General features: G+C 42.2%; 1 protein-coding gene across 10 annotated transcripts in view; it reads right to left on the bottom strand.

Annotated features, from left to right (window-relative positions):
- The window catches only part of LOC140733174 (serine/threonine-protein kinase MRCK alpha-like), a 575,430-nt gene that overhangs the window by 36,006 nt on the left and 526,358 nt on the right, over positions 1–13,066 (bottom strand). For all 10 annotated transcript variants that reach the window (XR_012100237.1, XM_073056117.1, XM_073056119.1 and 7 more), the window contains 2 exons: positions 12,192–12,408; positions 1,643–1,705 (listed from right to left, as the gene is read on the bottom strand). Coding sequence is in view for 9 of the 10 variants with exons in the window: in XM_073056117.1 (XP_072912218.1) it covers positions 1,643–1,705; positions 12,192–12,408 (280 nt within the window). In the remaining variant the exon portion in view is untranslated. The remainder of the gene's footprint in view (positions 1–1,642; positions 1,706–12,191; positions 12,409–13,066) is intronic.

Consider the following 13,066-nt stretch of genomic DNA (forward strand, 5'->3'; position numbering starts at 1 on the left):
AGGGATGGGTTAGTAAATTTGCTGATAACACAAAGGTTGGGGGTATTGTGGATAGTATAGAGGGCTGTCAGAGGTTACAGCGGGACATCGATAGGATACAAAACTGGGCTGAGTAGTGGCAGATGGAGTTCAACCCAGATAAGTGTGAGGTGGTTCACTTTGGTAGGTCAATTATGATGGCAGAATATAGCATTAATGGTAAGACTCTTGGCAGTGTGGAGGATCAGAGGGATCTTGGGGTCTGAGTCCATAGGACACTCAAAGCTGCTACACAGGTTGTCTCTGTGGTTAAGGCAGCACTCAGAGTATTGGCCTTCATCAACTGTGGAACTGAGTTTAAGAGCTGAGAGGTAATGTTACAGGACCCTGGTCAGACCCCACTTGGAGTACTGCACTCACCTGAGGTCATCTTACCACAGGAAGGATGTGGAAGCCATAGAAAGGGTGCAGAGGAGATTTACAAGGATGTTGCCTGGATTGGGAAGCATGCCTTATGAGAATAGATTGAGTGAATTCAGCCTTTTCTCCTTGGAGCAATGGAGGATGAGAGGTGACCTGATAGAAGTGTATAAGATGATGAGAGGCATTGATCCTGTGAATAGTCAGAGGCTTTTTCCCCAGGGCTGAAATGATTAGCATGAGAGGGCACAGTTTTAAGGTGCTTGGAAGTAGGTACAGAGGAGAGAGTGATAAGTGTGTGGAATGGGCTGCCAACAACAGTGGTGGAGGCAGGGTCTTTTAAAAGACTCCTGCATAAGTACATGGAGCTTAGAAAAATAAAGGGCCATGGGTAACCCAAGGTAATTTCTAAAGTAGGTACATGTTCGGCACAGCAGTGTGGGCTGAAGGGCCTGTATTGTGCTGTAGGGTTTTATGTTTCTAATTCAATTACATGGCCAGGACACAAACCGACAGGCAACAAAACATAAAGCATATTACTTGCTGACATTGATAATAAAGGTTATAAGTATGTAACACGCTATAAGGTTTCACTGCCAATGTAATGGCTTCTTTATAATATTCCACTGCTGAGGTAATGGTTTCTCTGTTGCAGCAATGTTTGGGTTATGACTAGAGATAACGGGGCAGGCTAGCCAATGAACATCATGTTGTTCTTTCTTGTGTGTCTGGGAGCCGGGAATTTGCGGTTCTTTTGCCAGGGTGAGATAAGGAGAGAAGATGGGAATGGAGAGAGCTGGTAAACCTCAGACAGAGTGGACTTGCAGCGAGGGTCCGAAGGTCAGTGACGATCGGAGGAGGTCGATGATGGATGAATGGCCTTATCAGTGAGCTCTAACATTCGCGCATTAGACTGTTTCAGGAGAATGGGTCCCTTTTCTTTTTTTGTTTTCTTTACTAACCATATAGTCAAATTAAGAAGTATAAAACTCAATCATTTAATTGCATATTGTGAACGGTTTGTTATTTTGTGGTACTGATTTGTAATGGGAGACACATTGTGCAGCATCCTCCCAAATGAGATTTCTTAAATTTGGCCAGGCTGGTTGGGGGGGGGGGGGGGGGGGCTTTCATCCCCTATATTAAGCTGCTAGCCAAAGTGAGAGTTACAAGTATGAAAATCTATTGTATGCGGAACGGCACAGGAGTTGTTCAGTGAAGATACGTGGTAAGGAAGTCTCACCGTCTTTGGTGACGTGCACGACAAACAAACCTTCTTCATTTCCCAGTGCTATTCTTTCATGATCTGGAATATAATAACAGTAAAGTGGATAACTGTAAACTTGTTAATGTCATTTTATTCTCCCTTTACTCTCTTCAACTTCCCATGGATTCAACAACTCACCTATACACCAGGGCAAATATCCAATACAGTGCCTATAAAAAGTATTCACACCCCGTGGAAGTTTTCATGTTTTATTGTTTTACAACAGTGAATCACAGTGGATTTAATTTGGCTTTTTTGACACTGATCAACAGAAAAGACTCTTGTGTCAAAGTGAAAACAAATTGGTCAAAATTTATTATAATTATTAAACAGAAAATAATAGATTGCATAATTATTCACCCTCTTCAAGTCAGTATTTAGTAGATGCACCTTTGACAGCAATTACAGCCTTAAGTCTGTGTGGATAGGTCTCTATCAGCTTTGCACATCTGGACACTGTAATTTGTCTTTATCCTTTTTTACATAACTGCTTAAGATTGTATGGGAAATGTGAGTGAACAGTCCTTTTCAAAACCAACCACAAATTCTCAATTGGATTAAGGTCTGGACTCTGACTTAGCCACTCTAGGACATTAACTTTTTTGCTTTTAAGCCACTCCTGCATTGCTTTGGCTTTATGCTTGGGGTCATTGTCTTGCTGGAAATCAAATCTTCTCCCAAGTCACAGTTCTCTTGCGGATTACATCAGGTTTTCCTCCAGGATTTCCCTGTATTTTGTGGCATTCATTTTACTCTCTACCTTCACAAGTCTTCTAGGACATGCTGTATCCCCACATGATGCAGCCATGCTTCACAGTAGGGATGATGTGTTTTTGATGATATGTGGTGTTTGGCTTACATCCGATGTAGCATTCAGTCTGATGGACAAATAGCTCAAAGTTGGTTTCATCAGACCATAGAACCTTCTTCCAGCTGACTTCAGAGTATCCCTCACGCCTTCCGACAAACTCTAGCCGAGATTTCATGTGAGTTTTCTCTTTACCACTCTCCCATAAAGCTGCAACTGGTGGAGAACCCTGGCAACAGTTGTTGAATGTGGAGTCTCTCCCATCTCAGCTATCGAAGTTTGTTAACTCTTCCAGAGTTGCCATAGGTCTCTTGGTGACCTCTCTCACTAGTCCCCCTCTTGCACGGTCACTCAGTGTTTGAAGATGGCCTGCTCTAGGCGGATCTACAGATTTGCCACTTTCTTTCTATTTCATACTCTAAGGGATATTCAGTAACTTGGAAATTTTCTTGCATCCATCTCCTGATTTGTGCTTTTCAATAACCTTTTCAGAGTTGCTTGGAGTCTTCTTTCATCTTCATAGTACACACACAAAATGCTGGAGTAACACAGCAGGCCAGGTAGCATCAATGGAAAAGCGTACAGTTAACGTTTTGGGCTGAGACCCTTTTCCACAGATGCTGCCTGGCCTGCTGAGTTCCTCCAGCATTTTGTGTGTGTAGCTTGGATTTCCAGCATCTGCAGCTTTTCTTCTGTTTTGTCTTCATGGTGTAGCTTTTCCCAGGATACTGACTCAGCAGTTGGACCTTCCAGACACAGGTGTATTTTTACCACAATCAATTGAAACACCTCAACTGCACACACCGTTTAACAAATTATGTGACTTTTAAAATCAATTGGCTGCACCAGTGATGATTTGGTGCGTCATATTAAAGGGGGTGAATATTTACGCAATCAATTATTTTGTGTTTTATATTTGTAATTAATTTAGATCATTTTGTAGAAATCACTTTGACACAAAAGAGTCTTTTTCTGTTGATCAGTGTCAAAAACGCCAAATTAAATTGACTGATTCAATATTGTAAAACAATAAAGCAAGAAAACTTCTGGGGTGGGGGGGTTGTGAATACTTTTTATAGGCACTGTATTTACTTTTATAGGCAGAGCTTAAATCTACAGAAACCAATACTATACATCACATTGACTCAAAACGTCTCCAAACCTGAACCATTGTTATACCACCATCAAGAATGCTTACCATGCTATTCCATGCCCTCACTTTGGGAAGCTGTACTTCTACTCCCTGAGTATAGGCAGAGACTGAAGACTGCAGCACCAGTAGTGAGGACCAAGAAGGTATGGACAAGGGAAGCACAGGAGCACTTACAGGACTGCTTTGAATCGGTGAACTGGACTGTATTCAGGGATTCATCTTTGAATCTGGATGAGTATGCTACAGTTGTTTCCGACTTCATTAAAACCAGTGTGGATGAGTGTGTGTCTACAAAGTCTTACTGTACATTCCTAGACCAAAAGCCGTGGATGAACCAGGAGGTACGTCGTCTGCTGAAGGCTAGATCTGTGGCATTCAAGTCTGGCAGCCCAGGCCTGTACCAGAAAACCAGGTATGATTTGCAGAGGGCCATTTCAAGGCCGAAGGGACAATTTCAAACAAGGTTGGAGGCGACAGCAGATGCACGGCAACTCTAGCAGGGACTACAAGACATTACTTCCTACAAAGTGAAACCCAATAGTATGAATGGCAGCAATGCTTCACTACCAGATGAACTCAACACCTTCCATGCAGGCTTTGAAAGGGAGAACTGCAGCTGTGAAGATTCCTGCTGCACCTGATGACCCTTTGATCCCTGTCTCAGAGGCTGATGTTAGACTGTCTTTAAAGAGAATGAACCCTCACAAGGCAGAAGGTCCTGATGGAGTACCTGGTAAGGCTCTGAAAACCAGTGCCAACCAACTAGCGGGAGTATTCAAGGACATTTTCAACCTCTCACTGCTACAGGCAGAAGTTCCCACTTGCTTCAAAAAGGCAACAATTACACCAGTGCCAAAGAAGAATAATGTGGGCTGCCTTAATAACTATTGCTTGGTAGCACTTACATCGACAGTGATGAAATGCTTTGAGAGGTTGGTTATGACTAGACTGAACTCCTGCCTCAGCAAGGACCTGGACCCATTGCAATTTGCCTATCATCACAACAGTTCAACGGCAGATGCAGTCTCCATGGCTCTTCACATGGCTTTAGACCACCTAGACAACACAAACACCTACGTCAGGATGCTATTCATTGACTATAGCTCAGCGTTTAATACCATAATTCCCACAATCCTTAATACCATCATTCCCACAATCCTGATTGAGAAGTTGCAGAACCTGGGCCTCTGTACCTCCCTCTGTAATTGGATCCTTGACTTCCTAACCAGAAGACGACAGTCTGTGCAGGTTGGTGATAACATATCCTCTTCGCTGACGATCAACACTGGCGCACCTCAGGAGTTTGAAGTGATTTGGCATGTCAACAAATACACTCAAAAACTTCTATAGTTGACCCTTGGAGTGCATTCTGACAGGCTGCATCACTGTCTGGTATGGAGGGGTTACTGAACAGGACTGATAGAAGCCACAGAAGGTTGTAAATCTAATCAATCCATCTTTGGCACTAGCCTACAAAGTACCAAGGACATCTTAAGGGAGCAGTGTCTCAGAAAGGCAGTGTCCACTATTAAAGACCACTCAGCAATTCAGGAACAGTTTCTTCCCCTCTGCCATCTGATTCCTGAATGGACTTTAAAGCTTTGGACACTACCTCACTTTTTAAAATATACAGTATTTCTGTTTAGCACATTTTTAAAAAATCTATTCAATATATGTAATTGATTTACTTGTTTATTTTATTTATTTTTTTCTCTCTCTGCTAGATTTTGTATTGTATTGAACTGCTGCTGCTAAGTTAACAAATTTCATGTCATACGCTGGTGATAATAAACCTGATTCTGATTCTTCCAGGAACACCATTCATAGTGGACACATGAACAGAGACTTTAGCAAGTTCTGGTGATTTCTGCAGGTCTTTTGCTGTTACCCGTGGGTACTTTTTCACCTCCCTCAGCATTGCATGTTGTACTCTTGGTGTGATCTTTGCAGTATGCCCACTCCTAGGGAGAGTAGCAAAAGTACTGAGTTTCCTCCATTTGTAGACAATTTATCTTACTGTAAAATGCCAAACACTCAGGTCTTTGAAAATACTTGTGTAGCCTTTTCTAGCTTTATGCACTTCTACAATTCTTTTAAGGTCCTCTGATAGTTGTTTTGATTGAGGCATGGCACACATAAACAGATCTTTCTTGAGAAGAGCACAGGCTCTGTCAGTAAGCTGATTTTGTGTGACTATTTTATAGGGCAGGATACCTCTATACCTTACACCTCCAATCTCATATCATTGACTGGAACACCTGACTCCAAATAGTTTTTGTAGAAGGTATTACCCGAGGGGTTCACATACTTTTTCCCAACAAATACAAGTAATATTTGATTATTTTTCTGAATAAATAAATGAACAAGTATAATGTTTTGATGTTATTTATTTAATTGGGTTCTCTTTGTCTACTTTTAAGAATTATGTGAAGATCTGATCACAGGTTAGATCATACTTACACAGAAATAGAGAAAATTTTACAGGGCCCACAAACTTTCTAGCATATTGTAGCTCCAAATTATGACATATTGATGACCCAAATTGTCTTGTTCTGTGATTTGCATTCCCAAGATGGTCTGTGGTTTACTGAGCCTGGTGTTTTATATGTTACTTAATTATTGCAGCATAGTGGCAACATCTATAAACCTGAGTAAGAATAATAGACTTGTTAGATCATTTATATTGTCCCAACGCTCACAAATTTAACAAATGTACTTGAACTTCGATTATTTCCAAGAATGTATCTACAATGCCTTCAAACCCAAACAGTTCTCCTCCACCACCACTCTCTCCCATCTGGTGGAACTTGTACTCATTCTCAATAATTTCTCCTTAGGCCCTTTCCACTTCCTTCAGCAAAAGGAGTAGCCACGGGTACTCGCATGTGTCCCAGCTGTGCCTGCCTTTTTGTTGGCTATGTGAAACAGTCTATGTTCTAAGCCTACACTGGTTTCACCCCCCAACTTTTCCTATGCTACACCAACGACTGCATTGGTGCTGCTTCCTGCACCCATGCGGTGCTCATCGACTTGATCAACTTTGCCTCCAACATCCATCTTGCTCTCGAATTTATCTGGTCCATTTCCGACACCTTCCTCCGCTTTTTCAATCTCTCTGTCTCTGGAGAAAGCTTATCTACTGATGTCTGTCATAAAACTACTGACTCTCACAGCTACTTGGACTATATCTCTTCCCTCCCTGTTGCTTGCAAAAATGCCATTTCCTTCTCTCAATTCCTCAGTCTCCACCACATCTGTTCTCAGATAAGGCTTTTCATTCCTGAATGAAGGAGGTATCCTCCTTCTTCAAAGAAAGGAGCTTCTTTTTCTCCACCATCAATGGTGCCCTCAACTGCATCTCTTCCATTTCATGCACGTCTTCCCTCATCCCATCCTCCTGCTGCCCCGACCAGGGATAGGGTTCCTCTTGTCCTCACCTCCCACCCCACCAGCCTCTACACCCAACACATAATTCTCCGTAACTTCTGCCCTCTCCAATGGAATCCTATCACCAAGCATATCTTTCTCTCCCCCCCCCCCCCCCCACTGTCTGCTTTCTGCAGGGATTGCTCCCAACGTGACTCCCTTGTCCAGTTGTCCCTCCCTACTGATCTCCCTCTTTGCACTTACCCTTGCAAGTGGAATAAGTGCCACACCTGCCCTTACACCTCCTCCCTCACTACCTTTCAGGGCCCCAAGCATCCTTCCAGGTGTGGCCTCCTGTATATCGGTGAGACCTGACATAGTTTGGGAGACTGCTTCGCTAAGCACCTATGCTCCATCCGCCAGTAAAAGCATTATCTCCCTGTGGCCACCCTTCCCATTCCAACATGCCAGTCCATGGCCTGCTCTACTGTTGCAATGAGGCCACACTCAGGTTGGAGAGGCAACAGCTTATATTCTGACTGGGTAGCCTCCAACCTGATGACATGACCATCAATTTCTTGAACTTTCTGGTAATGCACCTCCCCCAACCCTCTTTCACCATTCCCCATTCCTTTATCCCTCTCTCACCTTATCTCCTTACCTGCCCATTACCTCCCTCCAGTGCTCCTCCCCCTTTTTCTTCCATGGCCTCCTGTCCTCTCCTATCAGATTGCCCCTTCTTTAGCCCTGTATCTCTTTCACCAATCAACTTCCCAGCTCTATTTCACCCCTCCCCCACTCCCTTTTTTACCTATCATCTTGGGTTACTTCCTTCCCTTTCCCCACCTTCTAACTCTGACTTCTCATTTTTTCTTTCTCCAGTCCTGATGAAGGATCTAGGCTTGAAATATCTACTGTACTCTTTTCCATAGATGATGCCTGGCCTGCTGAGTTCCTTCAGCATTTTGTGTGTGTTGCTTGGATTTTCAGCATCTACAAATTTTCTCTAGTTTACAATCGTTCGTCCCTGCTATCAAATTTCAGAACGGTTCATGAACCTATGAACATGATCTCATTACTCCTTTTGTTTGCATGATTTATTTACTTTTGTAACTTATTGATAGTATAGGCTGAGGGAAGACTTGATAGAGGCTTATGAGATTATGTGAGGTATAGACATCTGGTATCCCTATCTGAGGGTTGAGATATCTAATATTAGGGGGCACACAATTAAGGTGAGATGCTGTGAGTTCAAAAGGGATGTGTGTGGCATATTTTTGTTATACAGAACACGGTGGATGCTTGGAATGCATTGATAAGGGTGGTGGTGTTTAACAGGCTCTAAGCCAAGCACATAGATGTGCAGGGAATGGATGGATATGGATATTAAGACCGTAAGATATAGGAGCAGAATTAGCCCATTAGGCCCATCAAGTCTCAGCTCCAATCTCCTGCCTTCTCCACAAATCCCTTCACATTCTGACCGATCAAGAATCGATATGATGTAGGCAAAAGGGATTAGTTTAGTTAGGTATTTAATTACTGGATTAATTACTTTGGTACAACCTTGTGGGTTGAAGGCTTTGTTCCTGTGCTATAGAGTCAGAATAAGAATTAGGTTGAATATCAGTGACACATTGTATGTTGTGAAATTTGTTGTTTTGCAGCAGCATTACAGTGGAATACATAAATAATATTATAAATTACAATCATATATGGATACAGATAAAAAATTAAATAAGCAGTGCAAAAATAGTGAGGTAGTGTTTATTGTCTGTTCAGACATCTGATGGCCGATAGTGGAGGTGTAGAAACTCTTCCTAAAACTTTCTGTGTCTCTTTTCAAGCTCCTGTACTTCCTCCCTGATAGTAGTAATAACAAGGGAACATGTCCTGGGTGATGAAGCTCCTTAATGATGGATGTCGCCTTTTTGAAGCACGGCCTTTTAAAAATGTCTGCAATGCTGGAGAGGCTAGAGCCCATGATGATGTTAGCTGAGTTTTCAACCCTCTGCAGCCTTTTCTGATTCTATGCAGTGGCCCCTCCATACCAGGCGGTGATGCAACCAGTTAGAAATCTCTCCATGGTACATCTGTATAAGTTCACTAAAGTCTTTGGTGACTCAAACTCCTAATGAAATATAGCCATATACCTTCTTTGTAATTGCATCAAGATATTAGACCAAGATTGATGTTGCCACTCAGGAACTTGAAACTGTTCACTCTTTCCACTGCTGACCCCTTGACGAGCACTGGTGTGTTCCCTTGAATTCCCCTTCCTGAAGTCCACAATCAATTCCTGGTCTTACGGATATTGAGTGTAAGACATTCAGATTGAGATGTAACGTAAAGATTTTTACTTCTCATGTATGTGAAGGATGTAAGAAATAAAGTCAATTCAATTCAATAAGATTGTTGCAACACCACTCAACCAGCTGATCTATCTCACTCCTATATGCTTCCTTGTGAATATCTGAAATTCTGCCAACAGTTTAATTATTGGCAAATTTAGAGATGGCACCTGAGGTTTGCCTACCCACACAGTCAAAGGTGTAGAGAGAGTAGAGCAGCAGGCTAAGTACACATCCTTGAGTGCGCCAGTGTTGACTGTCAGCAAGGAGATGTTATTTTCTATTTGCACTGACCACAGTCTCCCGATGAAGAAGTCAAGAATCCAGTATCAATACGATAGGGTCCGAGAATCCTCGTGCAAAGAACGATCCAATGATCGGACGATTTAAACGCCGGATGGATTGAAAAGGCAGGGTGACAGGACTGGAGGCAAGGGTCAGGCCGGTTCTGCTCACTGTTCTGCGACATTTACACTGCTCCCTGCGGCACTGAGGGTGAGGGTGAGGTCTGCTCCTGGCTTCCTGTCTGTGAGCTCCATGATGAGTTGCTCCATTGTGTGATGAACTAAGGCTGAAGCTGTGGGCCTGCTTCAGGCTTCAAGTCTGTGAATTCATTTTCATTCTGAATGTTGTTGCGTGCTTTTATCATTTGCATGATTTGTTTCTTTTTTTATCCCTCTCTGTGCACATTGGATGCTTGTTAGCCTTTCTTTTAAAATGGGTTCTTATGGGTTTCTCGTTTTGTGGCTGCCTGTGAGGAGACAAATCTTAAAGTTGTATAATTTATATATACTTTGATAATAAATGTATTTTGAACTTTGAACAGTTGCAGAAGGAGGTACAGAGGCTCAGGTTTTGAAGTTTGTTGATTAGTACTGATGGTGTTGAATGTGGGGCTTGATGCTAGTATTCCAGGTGGTCCAAGGCTGAGCAGAGAGCTAATGAGATTGTATCTACTGTGGTGACAGGTATATTGCAGCGGGTCCAGATCCTTGCTTAGGCAGGAGTTAATTCTGGCCATGACCAACCTCTCAAGGCACTTCATCACAGTAGATGTTAGCACAACTGGGCAAAAGTCATTGAGGCAGCTCACTCTGCTCATGGACACTGGGAAGCAAATGGGAACCTTTGACTGCAAAAGTGTGAGACCAAAGATGTCCTCGACTGTTCTACTGTGCTGCTTATTCTGTTCTATATTCTGATTTTATGTATTTACTCTATACTGCTACTGCAAAACAATACATGTTATGTTATCTAAGTCAGTGATAATAATTTTGATTTTGATTTTTTAAATTGTGTTAAGTACTTTCATCACATTTTCTGGAGGGTGGTAAGAGGAAGAAAGGTTAACATTGTAGTTACATTGCAAAGCTTCAGCCTATCTCAAAATAGCTAATGAACTATTAGGAGGTGAGAAGGCACAAAAATTTGCTACACCAGCAAGGACAAAATTGGTTGATGGAATGATTCTATACTGTAAATTCCATTAATTAACTCTAAGGTTCAATAAGTCTTGTTATGCTATCAAACACAGCAGCCAAATTACAAAGTGAAAGGATCAACTAACAGCCAAAGGATTAATAACCAGCTAACCTTAGTAAATGCTAGCCAGAAGCCTGAAATAATTGTGCTGCTCTATTCTGTTGTCATGGGCTTAGTTAAATACTTCAACAAAAACAGAGCTCGCTTCCTCAATACTGTTCAAAAGTGTTAGTTAAGTGGCCTTGAGTCTGTGATCTCTTAGCTGAGAGTCACACATGACAGAAAGTGACAGTAAATTTTTCTGCTGACTGAAAGGTATTTAGATATTGCATCAAAAGAGTTTATTTATGAAGTAGCTTTCATGTTATCAGGATAATCAAGTTTGCAGACGACACCACGGTGTTTGGCCTGATCAGAGGGGATGACGAGACGGCCTACAGGGACGAGGTCCAGCAGCTGGCCGCGTGGTGTGCCGACAACAACCTGGCCCTTAACACCCAGAAGACCAAGGAGATCATTGTGGACTTCAGGCATGCTAGGAGCCACACTCACGTCCCCATCTACATCAATGGAGCTGTAGTGGAGTGTGTATCAGGCTTCAAATTCCTTGGTGTCCACATTTCCGAGGATCTCACCTGGTCCCTGAACTCCTCCATCCTGATCAAAAAGGTGCAATAGCGCCTTTATTTCCTGCAGAGCATTAAGAAAGCTCACCTCTGTCCCAGAATACTGACGGACTTTTACCGCTGTACCATTGAGAGCATAGTCACCAACTGTGTCTCAGTGTGGTATGGCAATTGTCCCGTATCGGACTGCAAAGCACTCCAGCGTATGGTGAAAATTGATCAGTGGATTATCAGCACCCAATTGCCCACCATTGAGAACATCTACCATAAACACTGCCTGGTCAGGGTGAAAAGCATTATCAAGGATGCATCTCACCCTAAACATGGACTTTTTACTTTCCTCCCATCCGGTAGGCACTACGGGAGCCTCCACTCCCGCACCAGCAGGCTCAGGAAGAGCTTCTTCCCTGAGGCTGTGACCCTGCTGAACCTCACATCACAGCACTAAGCAGCCATATTGTACTGTCTCAGTACTTTTATATTTGTGTGCTGTAGCACTTAATTTTTATTCGCAGTTATTTTGTAAATAACACTATTCTTTGCATTTCTGGTTAGATGCTAACTGCATTTCATTTGGCTTTGTATCTGTACTCGGCACAATGACAATAAAGTTGAATCTAATCTAATATCCCATAGAAAAGAAACTAGTGTAATGACCACTTTTATTCTGTGGTGAAACATCAGACTCTGAGCAAGATGGCAGCTTCAGTGAAAAATCATTCATCTAGCTCCCACCTACCTATGATGGCGGCTGATTGTGTTGTCTTAATCAGTGGCAAGGCACTGTCATAAGCTTCTTTTGGAACAAAAACTGATCGGTCCTTTAGTTTGTTCTTCTTCAGGATCCGGTGCAGCTCATTCAGCAGCCCCACCCATTTATTTTTCTCATTCTCACTGTCAGCCAGTATCAGGATTGAACATTTGTTGTTGGATGTTGACATCTGGGAAGCTGTAACCTATAAGGAGGAAACATGTTGGAGTTAAAGGGGAGTGGGTCCAGTCATCAGTGTTTGCAGCTTAAAATGGTCTGCCTATCACTACTTCATCTGTAGGTTAGGAGCTTCAAATGTGTTTTATTTGAAAAATTAAAAATATCAATGGAAATAACTAATTCAATGAAAAATTAAATTTAAAAACTTTTTGAGCTCAGTCTTTTGATTGTTTGGCTGATGACTAATTTGCACTAATGCAGCTGATACTCTACCCTCTGCCCAATTTTGCAGACCAGAACTTAATAATAATGGCTTGAAAATAGAGAACCTGTGAATTTCTATAATGATGTCTCTGTTATAAATGGCCTGCCTACACCAATGCAGTACCAACAATTATGCTGTTCACACATCCATATTTATCATAGGCAGCCACATGTAGTGAATAACTTGTGCCAACTATTACCAAAGGAACTGATTACAAAGAGCACTACAATTAGCAAACACCTCCATCTCTAACCTTGCTTTGAGGGAAGGCCTTTGATGAAGCAATATAACTCTGGAATAATGAACTGCTATAGGCATGTTCTGGAGCTGAGATGATTGACCTCAATAACCATCTTCGTATAAGGTATAGCTGGTGCACAATGGAGAGCTTTTCCTCACTCATTTTAAATTTACCAGA

The sequence above is a fragment of the Hemitrygon akajei genome, chromosome 9 (assembly GCF_048418815.1).
Source record: "Hemitrygon akajei chromosome 9, sHemAka1.3, whole genome shotgun sequence".
Classification (NCBI taxonomy): domain Eukaryota; kingdom Metazoa; phylum Chordata; class Chondrichthyes; order Myliobatiformes; family Dasyatidae; genus Hemitrygon; species Hemitrygon akajei.